The sequence below is a fragment of the Zalophus californianus genome, chromosome 3 (genome assembly GCF_009762305.2).
Source record: "Zalophus californianus isolate mZalCal1 chromosome 3, mZalCal1.pri.v2, whole genome shotgun sequence".
NCBI classification, from domain to species: domain Eukaryota; kingdom Metazoa; phylum Chordata; class Mammalia; order Carnivora; family Otariidae; genus Zalophus; species Zalophus californianus.
This window is the reverse complement of record NC_045597.1, coordinates 186,843,688-186,859,900: the sequence shown is the minus strand read 5'-3', so window position 1 is coordinate 186,859,900 and position 16,213 is coordinate 186,843,688. Positions and strand designations below refer to the sequence as shown.

Below are 16,213 nucleotides of genomic sequence, written 5' to 3'. Positions count from 1 at the left end.
TCAGCTCAGGTCATGGTCCTCATTTCAGGGTCCTGGGATCGAGCCCCGCATCGGGCTCCCTGCTCGGCAGGAAGCCTGCTTCTCCCTCCCCCACTCCCCCTACTTGTGTTCCCTCTCTCGCTGTGTCTCTCTGTCAAATAAATAAATAAAATCTTTAAAAAAAACAAAAAACAAAAACCTTATAGGCCTAGGAAATAACTTAAGGTGGGTGGTATTTGTGCTCTCCAGGGGATGAAGAAACTGAGTCTAGCCTGTGGGTCAGAATGTCTGGTCTGTTACCCAGAGGCCTGAGGAAAGACCCAGCTCTGTTCAGGGCACACCTGGCGTCTCAAAGCAGCCATTTCCCAGAGGGCCTGCCCCCTGCTCACCTTACGACCTGCTGTGCCTACAGGGTGAGCCACGCAGTAGCCCACAAGGTCTCCAGGCCCCTCTCTGGGCCCCTCAGTTTCAAAGCAGCCTTTTGGGGCTGGAAAGATCTGAAAGGAAATCTAGTTCAACAACCTGCTGACTGTACCGAGTTCCGCAGAAATGCCTCAGGGGCTACTGGGAGAGAGAAGAGAATGGGTTCCTGGCAGTCACCTTACTTGTCCAGAGGGACTCAGCCTTCATCTGTGTGACAGATGGGGGGTTTTGTTTGAAAGAACGTTCTGCTACTAAAAAAATGCAGCACATGATTGAGCAGAATGTAATTTTTCAGTAGTAAAAGATGGTCGAAACATGTCAATTTAGATAAAAAATATTACTTCCCATTGACTAGTTTTCAAGGATTGGTGAATCACATAAAGAAATTGTGACATGCTAATAAAACAGTATGAATTTTTATAAGAAAATATAGGTACTCCACTCTCTATCATCTATCAATCCACCCACCCACCCATCCACCCACCCACCCACCCATCCACCCACCCACCCACCCATCCACCCATCCACCCACCCACCCATCCACCCACATAGAAAATAATACGGGAGCTGGAGCAGACACTATTTGCCGCCCACCCAATATTCATTCTCTCTTGACTAACAGTACTCTGATTTTGTTGGCAAAGAAATGTTTCTACTTAATTTGAGAGAGAGTGAGAGAGCACAGCAAGAGGAGAGGCAGGGAGAGGGAGAAGCAGGCTCCCCACTGAGCAGGGAGCCTGATGCAGGGCTCCATCCCAGGACCCTGAGATCATGACCTGAGCTGAAGGCAGACGCTTAACTGACTGAGCCACCCAGGCGCCCCAAGAAATGTTTCTACTTAAAAATAGTCCCTTTCCCAGACTTCCTTGCAGCTGGGGGTCCTGGGACCCAGTTCTGACCAGTAAGAATGGAGTGCAGTGGCCAGCGGCAGCTTTGGGGACAAGCACTGTAGAGGGGCAGATGTGGTCGGTCTGCCTGTTTGGCCCTCTTCCGGACTTTCTCATGGATCTGTGCCAGGAGCTGCATCAGTCACCTCATGACCAAGAGGCAACACCGTGGGAATGAAGGGCTGATGCGTGGAGGCAGGACTGCTGCTTCAGGAAACTGGAGCTTCAAGGCCCAGAGGGGGCCCTCGCAATGTGTTCATGTAGTCATATGTTTTTGTAACATTTGCAAAAGGATATTTTGTAAAAAATATTTTATTTATTTATTTGAGAGAGAGAATGAGATAGAGCATGAGAGGGGGTAGGGTCAGAAGGAGAAACAGACTCCCTGCTCAGCAGGGAGCCCGATGCGGGACTCGATCCCGGGACTCCAGGATCGTGACCTGAGCCAAAGGCAGTCGCTTAACCAACTGAGCCACCCAGGCGCCCCATGCAAAAGGATATTTTAATTGCAAGCACTTACTACTGCTGTTTTTATCTACTCTGACTTCCCTTCTGCCTTTTCTTCCTACTCTGACTTCCCTTGTCACACTTCCTGTCATGTTGGTGACATGATGCTAGAATTTAGGGCTTAGGTAAGGGGATGCTGAGTCCAGCTGACATTTAATGCGGGTTTCCTGGGATATATTCATAGGATTCCCACTCACTTTGGTGCACAGCCAAACAATCACTAGCTGTCCTGGGGTAGGAACCGCTTCTAGGAATTCCCTATGTTGTCAGAGTATTTATGAATAATCAGCATGCAAGAGAACTTGAAATACCCCCAAATCTTGCAGCTTATTTGTGGAAGAAACTTGAGGATGGTGTTCTCAAATTTAGCAACAATCCTAAAAATGTACACAGCATTACCAAAAACTAAATGTGAGGCCAAAGGATTTTCTAATCTTGATCAAATTTGACTAAATTTGATCAAATACGTTACAAGAAGGACTAATTTCCTTTTCTCTCTGTAGAAAACATTACAAACTCATTGTCATATATGTAGAGGCAATCAAAGGCATAAAACAAAAATAAAGAAAAAAGCCCCTATGAGTTGTGCAAAGCAGCTAATTAATAAAAACACTATTTTTCTATCTGTGGTATCTGTCAATTCTTAAAATTTGAATCCACTGTGATTTATTTTCTCATTCTCATTCTCAAGTAGGTGTTCACTTTCATAACTAGCTTTGTATTCCTTTATTTAAAGAAGGCCTCCCTCAACTGGGGTGCCTGGGTGGCCTTCGGCTCAGGTCATGATCTCGGGGTCCTGGGATCAAACCCCATGTGGGGCTCCCTGCTCACCGGGGGGTCTGCTTCTCCCTCTCCCCCTCCCCACTGCTTGTGCACTCCCTCGCTATCTCTCTCTCTCTCAAATAAATAAAATCTTCAGAACAACAACAACAACAACAACAACAACAAAGAAGGCCTTCCAAACCCTGTAAGCCTGAGGTCCTACAAAACCTGGGTCTTCCCTTCGTACTGACGGGCAGAGTGTAGAAAGACATGGACAGAGCCTGGGGTCTGATGTCCCCCAGTATCATCAGTGGGACCGATAAGGCAGGACTCTGCTATCTGCAGTTGATAAAGGAAAGACGCCGTAGAGATAAACGGAAGGGAACAATGGTTATTATGGTTGTTTGTGCTGTTTACTTCTGACTTTTGAGTAATAAGCATTTCTTTTGTGACTAGAAAGAATACATGGCCGCCTAACTAGCTCACTAGGTAGAGTGTGCAACTCTTGATCTCAGGGTTGTGAGTCTGAGCCCCATGTTCGGTGTAGACACTAATTAAAAATAAATAAATAGGGGCACCTGAGTGGCTCAGTCAGTTCAGTGTCTGCCTTCAGCTCAGGTCATGATCCTGGGCCCCCTGCTTAGCGGGGAGTCGGCTTCTCCCTCTACCCCCTCACCCAGCTCATGCTCTTTCTCTCTCGCTGTCTCTCAAATAAATAAAAAATCTAAAATAAATAAATAAATGTTAAAAAAAAAGAATACAAGAAATAAACTGAAAAAGAAACACATTTATGGGGCGCCTGGGTGGCTCAGTCTTTAAGTGTCTGCCTTTGGCTCAGGTCATGATCCCAGGGTCCTGGGATCGAGCCCCACATCGGGCTCCCTGCTCAGTGGGGAGCCTGCTTCTCCCTCTCCCACTCCCCCTGCTTGTGTTCCCTCTCTCGCTGTGTCTCTCTCTGTCAAATAAATAAATAAAATCTTAAAAACAGAAAGAAAGAACGAAAGAAAAAGAAACACATTTATAATACTCGGGGATTGGGGATTGTTTTCCCCTGCTTGTTCGGTTGTGTTTTCACACACAAGAATGGGGACTTTTAGTTCCAACTGATCTCCCGCTCTGCAGAGGGCACTGAGTCTTCACCATTAGGCAGGCAGAGCAGGAATAACGGATTGCAAAGTGATTGGAAAAAGCTCCAAAGTGGAGACACATTTGGGAAAAAAAAAAAAACTGCAGACTGAGGTCTTTGCTTCTCTGGTTTTGGTTTTTGCTGCAGCAAAACAGGGCCAGCTGCCAGAGCCTCGTGCTTCCACCGAGGGCAGTGGGGTGGCAGGGGCCTGGAGCCCTGCTTTCTCCGAGGGGCTCGGCCCTGCACCCGGCCAGCTGTGCCCACCGCCCAAGTGGCAAAGTTTCCATGGCCCAGACTCTGGCTTCAGGACTCCTGGGGGCAGGGGGTGGTGGTGATAAAGATGCAGATTCCCAGGCACACCTCCATACACATTCTCTGGAGGCAGGGCTAACCAGTCCTTCAGGCGGTCTCTGGAAAACTGCATGAATTTGGGCCTTCATTTGACAGGGGGAAGAAAGTGTGGAAAGTGAGTAATTAGCTTTTGCAATCGGCATTCCCCCCAAAACTGAGTCTGTGCTTAAAACTGAGACTGTACAGACATTGTGAATATGTCACTCAGTCGGACTTCTCTCAGTTTCAAATACAGCATGCAATTCACTGGAAAATCGACAGCTCTTCCAGAAGGTGGCACAGCTTAGTGGGACAGAGCAAAGGCAAGCAGGCTCAAATCAACTTGAGAATGTTCCTTACCCTTCCTCGGCCTCAGCTCTCCTGTCTAGAAAATGCTACACTAAGAGAATTTCCCCCGTAGCTTGTTGGGAGGACCAAATTAAATGGAGTCAGATGTGTGAAGCAGTCAGCACAGGGCTTGCTTGGCCCGTGACATGTGCTGAACCAATTTAAGACACGCCTATTACTGTTGTTAAAGGTAACTAACAAGTTTAAACTCTGAAATAAAAACAAAAAACTGAGGGACGCCTGGGTGGCTCAGTCGGTTAAGCGTCTGCATTCGGCTCAGGTCATGATCCCGGTGCCCTGGGATCGAGTTCCGCATCAGGCTCCTTGCTCAGCAGGGAGCCTGCTTCTCCCTCTGCCTCTCCCTCCCCCTGCTTGTACCCTTGCTCACACTCTCTCTCGCTCACTCTCGCCCATGCTCTCGCTCTCTAACAAATAAATAAATAAAATCTTTAAAAAAACAAAAAACAAAAAACTGAGATGCTATGATAGATATCTGTGCCCCTTTAACCATGGCGACAAAGCTATTTAAATCAGGGCGTTCTTTTTAGGAAGAAATAAATGATTATTCAGCAGAGTATGGACAATACAAAAAAATTCAGAAATAACCAAGCAAGGAGAAGTTGGCAAATCATCAGTCTTGACCTGCTGACGGTCACGGCCTCGGGAAGAAGCAAAGCATGCTGCTTTCCACCAGAATTCCAAGTAAGCAGCACATCTCTTGTGACCACTGCCACTCTCACGCAAGCTTAGGAAAAGGGACTTGTTCTCCCGTCGCCAGCTTTCCGAGCTCCCTGTGGTCTGCAGCATTTTCAGTGGCCGGGCTCTGCGGTGCGTGCGTGGGAGCTCTGTATGCTTGCACTTGGGAGGGTGAGGACCGGCAGGGGGGCTGCGCGGGGAGAGGTGTGGCTACGAATGCCCAGCAGGGGGCGAGCTAAGGGGTCCAGGAATCCTGAGAATGGCTTCTTTCCAGCCCCCAACACCCTGGTGGGCCGCCGGGGATGCTCCAGCTCCAGCCTCACACCCCCCACCCCCAACCAAGCCATAGTTTCCAAATCACTGGTGTCCACAAGAACTGATTCCTGGGATTACGGTACGGAGGTCTGGGGGCGGGTCCTAGACTCATCTTTGGGCACATTCGAGGGTCTGGGGCTTTGAGGAACCATGGGCTAGCCAGTCTCTGCCCACCCACTCACCACCCCTGCTGTTATCTGCAACCCTCACCAACAGCACAGTTTCATCTGCTCTGTGTCTTCTTTTGTAAACTTCTCCAAGGTGACAGCCAGGTCTTCAATTTCTTGGCATTCTGCTCTGTTAGGCAGATGCCATGAATTCAAGAAAGACACTTTGAATGGTCTGATACAATGTTTCAAAAAGTCCACATCTTTCAAGTGATCTTGAGAAACCTCCGATCTGCCTGGTACATCAGAAGAGGCGGCGGGAATCATGACTTTTGGGCACACAGGCCCCAGTGAAATGTCTTCTATCTTTAGCAGCTTCCCTCGCCTGGAACAAGCCGATACGACGCTGTGAACTTAGAGCCCTTGTCCGCCCTGGAGCCCAAGCACAGCAAGTCAGACTTGTCGTTGAAATTGGTGACTCCCACCCAGAGGCTGGCAGGCTGTCCATTCCAAGTCAAGACTGGCTGACTGAGGGCAGCTGAGCCTGACTAACGGACAACGATGGCAACACTCGGAGCGTACGGAGCCCCTCGGTGATGACTGCCCCACATGCACTTTTCTAATGAAACTTTAAAATCGCTTCTACTATGAGACCCTACGGTGACCCGGCGCGGTGGGTTGAGGGGTAGCCCCAGAGAGAGATGTCCATGTTCTAACCCCAAGAGCCCATGAATGTGACATTCAGAAAAGCGGGCTTTGCAGACGTAATTAAGTTACATCTCTCTGAGATGAAGAGATTGTCCTAGATGATCCTAGATCCAATGACAAGTGTCCATTTAAGCTATGAAAGAGAGAAGGGGAGGAAGCCCTTTGGAGACAGAGGCAGAGTTCAGGAGGGACACAGCCACCAGCCGAGGAACATGAGTAGCCACGAGAAGCCGGGGAAGCATGAGAGCCTCTCCCCCAGGGCCTTCGCATGGGGCCTGGCTGTGTGGACATCTTGATTTGGGACTTCTGGCCCCCAGAACTGTGAGAGGATACATGTCTGGTGTTTTAAGCCACCCGGTTTATGCTCATTTGTTACTCCAGCTGTAGGAAGCATTGATATGATGAATTCTTTCTGTACGTCATTCGTATTCCTCACATCTCCACGGAAAGTCACGGACATCGAGACAAGCAAATGTGCTGGACTCGGAAGCTTTCCTTCTGGTGAAAGGATGGTACATATACATTCAGGGGCTTTAGAGCTGCATGCAATGGGAGGATGACACCATTTCCAGATGGCCTGACACTGGGTGGCTGGTCCATCTGCAAGTTCTGCCCCTTTGAGCCTCCCCAAGCTGCAGGAGTGAGCTGGGAGTCCCAGATGTTCTGCATCTTGGTTTTTCTTGTTGTTGTTGTTAAAACTCTTTGCCATTGGCAACATAAGATCTCACCCACAGCATTTCACTGTGTTGAGGTGCTGCAAGTCATTCAGCTGGGGGCTGCATTTAGGTTCCTGTTCACCAAGCTGCGGGACGCCCTTGCTGACGCTCATGCACCTGCGTGGTTGCGTCCGTGGGAAAGTCCCCAGGGCGCAGGGCTGTGTGCCCCACGGCTGTGGCTCCCACCCTCCAAAGAAGCCCCACCGACTCGCCTCTTCTGTTCTCGTCTCCTGCCCATGGAGCAGGAGAGGCTGTATTTACAAATGCACATCCTATCAAATGGAGCCCAGTCCTTCCCTGACAAAGCCAGTGCTCTTCCAAAGGAAACAAAGCCTCGTCAGGGCCAGACTCCCTTCCACAGCTTGGAGCCCGACTGCCTCACTTCTAACCTTACCTGACCTAATGTAAACAGAGCCTCCACAGTCCATCAGACTCCTTCGATCCTGGAGACACTCTAAGGACTGTGACTGGCTATCGGCCTTGACCATGGCCAGAGGCAAGGGGTGGGTAATGGCGGCACCCCGGCCCAGCCTCCTTGGGTCATCTCCCTTCTTTCACTCCTACCCTCTACAGTCCATTCTCCATTATGCAGCCAGAGTGAAGACAGAAGGTCATATATTAAAACAAGTCAAATTGAGTCACTTCCTTGCTCCAGGACTCTCCCAGCTCATGAAGGATAAAATCCCAAACCCTTGCTTACAAAGCTCCCACAACTGGGCCTCTGTCTGTCCTCTAACCTCAAGTGCCACCAGCAGATGCTGTACCCCCGCCTGGGGCCCTGGAAATTCTTCAGAAGGTGAGGAAGACCAGGGCCCGTGACTGAGGAGACCAGTGCCCAGGGTGAGATGAGGAGGGCAGGGCTGGGGGCAGCGATGGGGAGGCACTTCCTGCTCCTAGTCACTCCTACAAGGCTCAGGCCACCTGTACCCACATCCTTTCCCTTCTCAAGTCACTGTCCTTGCTGGCCGATCGTTGAGAGACTGGCTCCCAGCCTTCTGCTCCACCCATAACCTGACTAATTTGAGGAGATGTCAGAGTCCATGTGACTGACCCAGTCAACCACCAGCTTCAAAATTCCAGGAGCTCCTTTTAATGCCAGTGGCTTCCACTCCTGTGTGCTCTGCCGTCCGTCATAGGGCTTCAGTACTGACTGGCCCCCACTCCCTTGCAATTGCTCCTCCTTTCAGAAACCTTACACTCTAACATTCCACCTGTTCACTGATGTGCCTTCTGATCATGGTTTCGTGAGACCCCTGTGGGTCCTTGACACCGCCACACTTTCCTGGCCACTCGGCAGCTCCCTCCTGACTCACGCCCTTCCCTATTTTGCTAGTGGGTGGTAATCAGGGGCTCCCAGAGCTGGCTGAGCATCAGAGTCAGCGGGGAGCTCTCAGAGCTCAGATTATGGCCCCATCTAGGCCATGTGACCCCACAGGCCTCTTGGATGCTCAGACTGACCACTCAATCCATCCTGAAACACTCCTTCCTTCTGTTTTCCAGCACACTACGTTCTCCTCGTTCTGCTCAAGCCTCTCTGTTCACTTTCTGTCCTTCTCTGAGGCCCCTCTTCTTGCTCCCCCTCCTGACATCTGGTCCGCCTCTCTGTCCTCAGCCCCTCACTCTCTCCCCCTCCACCCTTCGCTTTGTCAGGCAACCTCACATGTATGCTGACAACTTCCTAATCTGCTGCGCTCTTCTCTTCTACAAGATTAGGTGCACAAAATTCAGAAGTTGGCCAGGTAGATGATTACCACTAAAGATGGGCACACCTTAGATGCTAGGAAGGCTCCTGGCATGTGCCCTCTAGTTTTATTTGAATCTCTTTCTGTTCACCAACAGCTCTGGGACAGGTAGCTAAGACCACAGTGCACTTCAGGGCCCCTGCAGGCAAACTGGCCAACACAGAACTTCTCATAAACACAGTATTGTAACAGACCAGACCAAACCATTATGTGTCATTGCAAAGGCTCAATGCATCAATGGCCCATCTCTCCTTTGCACATCTCCCTCGCCCCCTCATGTGGTACTTACTCCCAAGTACTCCGTGGTCAGAAGCTTCTCGCCTGAGAGCTCTCCAAGCTGGGGCTGGATCAGCTCATCTTTGTCCAGATCAGCTTCCATAGTATCATGGTCCTCCTGTTTCAAAGGACACATGGGGTGAGTGCTCTGGACCCCCGGCCACGCACTCCCAGAGAGCTGGCTCCCCAAGTGAGCACCCTCCATGGAATGAGAAGGCCTTTGCCCAAAGCCGGCAACCGGTGGGTTTGCATTTCAAAGGTCTTTGGGGGCAGACCGTCCTCTGCTTATAACCTCTCCATGAAGATGAAAGGGAAAATGCCAGCTCCCCTCTTTCGGAACCTGGGCACCTAGGGAGCACTTCCATGACCACAGGTGTGGGAAGTTTCAGTAAGACACCCAGCAGTCTCTCCTAGTCACAGTTCTCAGAATTTCCCTCTGTGAGGGCCAGGTACCACATGAACAGCCAAGTCAGTCTATCAATAACTATCACGTGCCTTCATACGCACAGGCCTTACAGGGCACATAAAACTTGTTCTTCTCTAATAGTTTACAGTCACCGAAAAGAGAAGAGCTGTTTTGCTTTTGGGAAGATGGAGTGGATATACTTTTCCTTATTCCTTCCACTAAATACGTCCCCAAACACTGAACGTTATATATAACATAAACAAAAGAGACCCTGGAAGATGGAGAGAAGGAGCAGACTGGTTAGGTCCCTGAAGACGCAAGGAATGAAAGGTGCTGAGTTCCCTGGGTTTCCTTTGTTCCTTATAGATTCCACACTTGGAGCTGAAGAAGCCAGCAACTCAGCAACGTGAATGGTGAAGACAACAGAATCCCCCCAAAGCCTGCTCTCTGTAGCCAAAGGACCAGGAAAGGGATAACCTAGCATGAGAGAAGTTTTATTTTTTTATTTTATTTTTTTTTAAAGATTTATTTATTTATTTGAGAGAGAGAGAATGAGAGAGAGAGAGTACATGAGAGGGGGGAGGGTCAGAGGGAGAAGCAGGCTCCCTTACCAAGCAGGGAGCCCGATGCGGGACTCGATCCCGGGACTCCGGGATCATGACCTGAGCCGAAGGCAGTCGCTTAACCGACTGAGCCACCCAGGCGCCCGAGAGAAGTTTTAGAAAATAACCAAATACCACAGAAAATATCATGGCCCCATCACAACCATACCAGGAAGGGCCTCAGGGAGCCCAGGCTTCTACCCACACTAGGCTGTCATCAGGCACCCCCACATCCCCAGCTGGGGTGATATGAGAGAAGAGCAAGCAGGGAGGGGGGATTTCATCCTTGCGGGGCAGAGATGCGGTTCCCATCCCCAGGTGAGAGTGGAGACCACGTGGAGAGCCTAGCTTTCCACTTGACGGTAACGAGCTATCCCCCTCTCCATGCTCTGACGGTGCCAGAGGAGGTCTGGTGGAGATTCAAGGCCTTCACCACTGACCCCCACGCCCCTATGGTGTCAGACGGGGCAACGTGGGCAACACTAATGAGGCGCTCCTACCTGCTCTGGTTCGAGAGGTACTAGTGGAGGGCTAGAAGGGATCTGGAACTCCCACCCCTGCCCTGCGGTAACAAGGGGTCTCCTCCCATCCCCTACCACTAATGGGTGTCAACAGAGGCTGAGTGTAAGTCCTGGCCTTCTACTCACACCTGGCAGTAACGAGGAGGAGCCCCTGCTCCCCCTGTCAGAGCAGTGTCAGAAGCAGCCAGCTAAGGGCGCCTGGGTGGCTTAGTCGTTAGGCGTCTGCCTGCGGCTCAGGTCATGATCCCGGGGTCCTGGGATCGAGCCCCGCATCCGGCTCCCTGCTCAGCGGGGAGACTGCTTCTCCCTCTCCCACTCCCCCTGCTTGTGTTCCCTCTCTCGCTGTCTCTCTCTGTTGAAAAATAAATAAAATCTTTAAAAAAAAAAAAAAAAAGAAGCAGCCAGCTAAGACAGAAGGCTTAAATTAGATCAAAAGTCTTTTTTTTTTTTTTAAAGATTTTATTTATTTATTTGCCAGAGAGAGAGAGAGAGTGAGGGAGTGTGAGAGCACAAGCAGGGGTAGCGGCAGGTAGAGGGAGAAGCAGGCTCCCTGCTAAGCAAGGAGCCCGACGTGGCACTTGATCCCAGGACTCTGAGATCATGACCTCAGCTGAAGGCAGATGCTCAACTGACTGAGCCACCCAAGTGTCCCTAGATCAAAAGTCTTATAATACTCAAAATATCTGGGTTTAAATAAAAAAAAGTCATCATACCAGGAACCAGGGAGCTCTCAAACTGAACAGAGACAATCAGTAGATGCCAACATCAAGATAACAGAGTTGCTAGAATTATCTGATAGAGATTTTAAAGCAGTCATCACAAAAAGGCTTCAATGAGCAATTACGAACATTCTTGAAACAAATGAAAAAAACAGAAAGTCTCCAGAACTTTCTGGAGAAAGAAAAATAACAAAATAAACCCAAAGCAAGCAAAAGGAAGGAAATAAGAAAGAGCAGAGCGGATATCAATGAAAAGGAAAGCAGAAAAACAGTAGAGAAAGTTAGTCAAACAAAAAGCTGATTCTTTGAGAAGATTAATAAAAATGTCAAGTCTCAAGCAAGATCAACAAAGAAAAAGGTAAAAGCCACAAATTACCAATGTCAGGAATGAAACAGAAGACATTACTACAGATCCTGCAGATATCAAAAGGATAAGGGATTACTATGAATAACTCTACACACATTGGTTTGACAACTTAGATAAAAACACAAACTATCACAAGCCTCTCAACATGAAATTGTGATATAGGACTATTCAAGTAATCTTAAAATGTTGATTATGAAGGAAATTGCTTCATAAAATTTCATAAAAATTCCCTGAAAAGAAATCTCCAGGCCCACATGGTCTCCCTGGAGATTTCTATCAAGATTTTAAAAAAGTAACACCAAGTCTATATGTCTTCAAGAACACACAACAGGAAGGAATACTTCTTAATTCACTTTATAAAGCTTTTCTGTTACCAAAACCAAACACAGTACCATAAAAAGAAAAATACAGGCAAATGTCCTTCATGAATAAAGATGCAAAAATCCTTAATAATCAAGTTAAAAGAAAAGGGAAAAAAATCCTTAACAAAACCTTAACAAACAGAATAGAAGAACAGATCAGTATGTTAAAAGAATTATACCATAATGACCAAGTAGGGTTTGTTCTGTCAATGCAAGTTTGGTTCAGTATCTAAAATTTAAACATTGTAATCCATAAGATTAACAGGTTTGTGAAGAAGAAAAATCACATGAACATATAAATGGATGAAAAAAAAAAGACAAAATTCATATTCATGACAAAAATAGGAACAGAGGGGTACTTGATAAAGAGTCTATAGCTAATATTATGCTTAATGATGAAAGACCGGATGCTTTCCTCCTAAGACTGGGAACAAGGCAGGGATTCCTGCTCTGACCATTTTTTTTTTCTTTCACCATTCTTTTCAACATAGTGCTAGAAGTTCTAGCCAGAGCAATAAACCCAAAAAAAAAAAAAAAAAAAAAAAAAGGAAATAAAAAGCATATAGATCAGAGAGGAAGAAATAGAACTGTCTCTATTTGCAGATGCCATGATTTTCTACGTAGAAAATCCCAAGGAATCAAACCCTCGAAAATCCTAGAACTAAGTGGGTTCAGCAAGGTCACAGGATACAAGATAAATATACAGAAATCAATTTCTGTATACTAGTGATGAACTTAAATTAAGACACTGAAATGAAAAATACAACATTATTTACAATTGTTCACAAAAAATAAAAAATAAAAAATACTTAGGTGTCAATCTAGCAAAATATGTATAGGATTTGTATGCTGAGAACTATAAAACACTAATGAAAGAAACTGAAGATCTAAATGAAAGAAAAGACACACCTTGTTCATGAATTGGAAGACTCAACAGAGTTAAGATGTCAGTTCTGTTCAAAGTGATATATGAATTTAATGTAATTTCTATCAAAATACCAGCAAGATTTTTCTGTAGATATATACAAAATTATCCTAAAATTTATATGGAAAGGGCAAAGGGACTAGAATAGCTAAGAAAATTTTGAGAAAGAATAACGTGGGAAGAATCAGTATACCCAATTTCAAGACTTACTATATACCTACAGGTTTAAAGATTGGGTGGGATTGGCAAGAGCGATAGATATATAGATCAACAGAACAGAATAGAGAACCTCAAAGCAGATGTACACGAATATGCCCAACTGATTTTTTACTAAGGTGCAAAAGCAATTCAATGAAGGACTGCCTTTTTGATAAATGGTACTAGAGCATCTGGACATGATCGGGGAAAAAAATGGACCTCACTCTCATGCCTTATCTAAAAATTAATTCAAAACGGATCATGGACTTAAATGTAATAGTATCCAATTGTTAGAAAAAATGGGAGAAAATCTTCAGGATCCATGGGTAGGCAAAGAGTTCTTATACTTGACACCAAAAGCATAATCCATAAAAGGAAAAAATTTGATAAATTGGATTTTACTGAGATTTTAAAATCTTTTGCTGAAAGACCCTGTGAAGAGGACAAAAAGCTAGCGACTGGGAGAAAATATCTAGAAACCACATATTTGACAAAGGACTAGTATCTAAATAATAGAACACATAAAACATTCTCAAAACTCAACATAAAAAGCCCAAACAATCCAATTAGAAAACGGGCAAAAGACCATGAAGAGACTAAAGAGGATCTATGGGTGGCAAATAAGCACATACGAATGTTCAACATCATTAGGTATCTGGAGAATGTACATTCAAACCACACTGACGTGTCATTCTGCGTCTATCGGAATGGCTTCCGTCAGAAACGCTGATGAAGATGCAGAGAAACTGGATCACTCCTATGTTGCTGGTGGGAACACAAAACTAGTTACAGCCACTCTGGAAAACAGTTTGGTAGTTTTTTCAAAAGCTAAGCCTACAACTACATACGACCCAGCAATTGCACTCTTGGGCATTTATCCCAGAGAAAGGGAAATTTATCGTCATATAAAAATCTGTACATGAATGCTTACAGCAGCTTTCCTTGTAATGACTCAAAACAGGGAAGGAGAGATTAAATGAACTGTGGTACCTCCATAGAGGAGGTACTGATACACACAAAACTGGAGGCACCTCCAGTGACTTATGCTGTGGGAAACAAGCCATTCCTCATGGTTATAACCTGTCTGATTCCATTTACATGACATTCTTGAAATGACAAAACTGGAAATGGAGAACAGATCAGTGGTTGCCAGGGGTTACAGAGGAAATGGGGGTGGGAGGGAAGTGGGTGTGGCTATAAAAGGGCCCCTGGTGGTCCTGGAAATCCTCTGGATCCTGAATGTCTCAATGTTCATTTTTCTGGCTGTGATATTATACTATGGTTTTGCAAGATGTTACCCCTGGATGGAACTGGGTAACGGGGGGGGACCTGCAGTTCTCTTTCCCACTCTCTGCCACACTTCAGAGATGACGTTGTCCTTTGAGGTTAAATTATAAAGATCGATACAAAACAGACCAGCCCTTCACCTGACAGGTACTAAGGAAAGAAGGTGTCTATGAGGGGACCCGGCCGGCTATGGAAGTGAGAAAGAGGGAGGATGGGGCCCTGAGGAAGCTGGCAGGCCAAGTGCTGGTCCTGCCCTCAGAGTGTAGGGGTGCCCCGGGCCTCGTGCCAATGGTCCCTGAGATCATCTAACCAATCCTTCCCCTGATCCCTTGCCCACTCAACAACCTGTAATTTGGCTCCTCTAAACTTGCCAACAGGAAGAGAAAGCTCTATTCTGCCAACACGTGTACCCTGTCCCTGTTTTCAAACTAACTTCTCGTCATTCTGGATGCCCCAGTCGTTTGTGAATTTGATTTGAGTCAGTTTCCAAGGGATCTGAAAGCTCACATTCCTGTGGGCCCTGCCTCTGGGCAGGGCTGGTGCAGGGAGGACAGGCTGTCTCTCCAAGCTCTCTTTAGCACACAGAGGGATAATGCCATCTGCCATCACCAGGCAGTGTCACTCAGGACAGGCTGTTTTAAGAAAAGGGGGTTTGGCTTATGGCCCCCAAAGGAGACCAAGAGGCAGGTCCCAGACCAGCACAGAGCCTTCTCTAACCATCAGCGCTGTCTTACTCGGGGCACAGGCAGCTGAGCAGATGTTCCTCTGACCACAGGCCCACTGAGGAACCCACCTTATGTTGATTTCCACGGTACTCTGCGTGGCTCCGTGGGGACTCCTTTTACTATACTCTTCTGTGTGGTGCAGAGGCTGAGCCTGAGAGCAGTGACCAGTCCACAGTGACAGGCTGGCCTGGAGGCCAGGAGTCTAGACTTAAAGGTGGGGGCAGCCCCTTTCTGCCCAGATCTTTCTGACTCGGCCACTTGGGACCTGCAGAGAAGCCTGTGTCTGGAGAGGCCTCGGCTGAATGGACTGGGTCTTCTGAGGCCCGAGGGTCGCCACACGGGGCTGAGATGGAGCTCATCAGGGCAGAGAGCAAAAAGAGCAGGGCCGCAGCGGCATTCCAGAACCCTCAGTCTCATCCCTCTCCTTCCTGTTCTGTCCAATTCCAAACAGAGAATCCACTCTTGCCCTGCTAGAACACCAGGTTCATGGGCAACGTAAACCCCAGTCCTGACTCATTTTCCACGGTCAGGGCTGCTGCCTTCTCCTCCTCCTGCTTCACCGGAGCCTGCAGCTCGGCTAAGGGCTGGTGTAGCCGCCATCCTGAAATTTCACTTGGGGCTCCTTCAAGGTAATGCTATCTGCAAGGCCCTACCTGAGGTCAGCTCTGGGACAGCTAGATACGAGTTACGGTGTGGCCATGGCTTAGCATTTAGTTTACTAAAATGCCAACATCCTAGTGATCAAATAGTGTGTACATGATAGGATTATTTTGGGAAAGCGACTGCTCTCTGTGAACAAAAGTGGCAGGCTCTGTGGTCAGAGTGAGTGGCAGGGAGCTCTGGGCAGCGGGGTAGTATTTCAACCCTTTCCAGGGGCCGAAGCCTTGGAGACATGGGCGGGAAATGGGCATACAAATCACTGTTTCATGGAGGGACTGGTGATACACCACTTTCCTGCCAGGGTGGAATATGAAATGTTAAGAAACTAAACAAACATCCACATTCCATTTCGATGAAAAAATAAACGGCCCACGGCTCACTTCAGCCAATGCTAGCCGGAGTTCTTTCTTTACCCTGGACAACAAGCACCTCTGTAAGACACTCGAAAATCAACCTATATACATACTGGCAAGTGCTGCTCATCGCAAGTTAAACTTGATTTATTAACTTGTCCCAAAG

At 47.4% G+C, this 16,213-nt stretch overlaps 1 protein-coding gene across 4 annotated transcripts in view; it reads right to left on the bottom strand.

Annotated features, from left to right (window-relative positions):
- ARMC9 (armadillo repeat containing 9) overlaps positions 1–16,213 on the bottom strand; it is a 151,285-nt gene that overhangs the window by 22,453 nt on the left and 112,619 nt on the right. For 2 of the 4 annotated variants that reach the window (XM_027590604.1, XM_027590605.2), the window contains one exon: positions 8,936–9,040. The exons of the other annotated variants lie outside the window; for them this stretch is intronic. In XM_027590604.1, the coding sequence (XP_027446405.1) occupies positions 8,936–9,040 (105 nt within the window). The remainder of the gene's footprint in view (positions 1–8,935; positions 9,041–16,213) is intronic. 4 annotated transcript variants of the gene reach the window in all.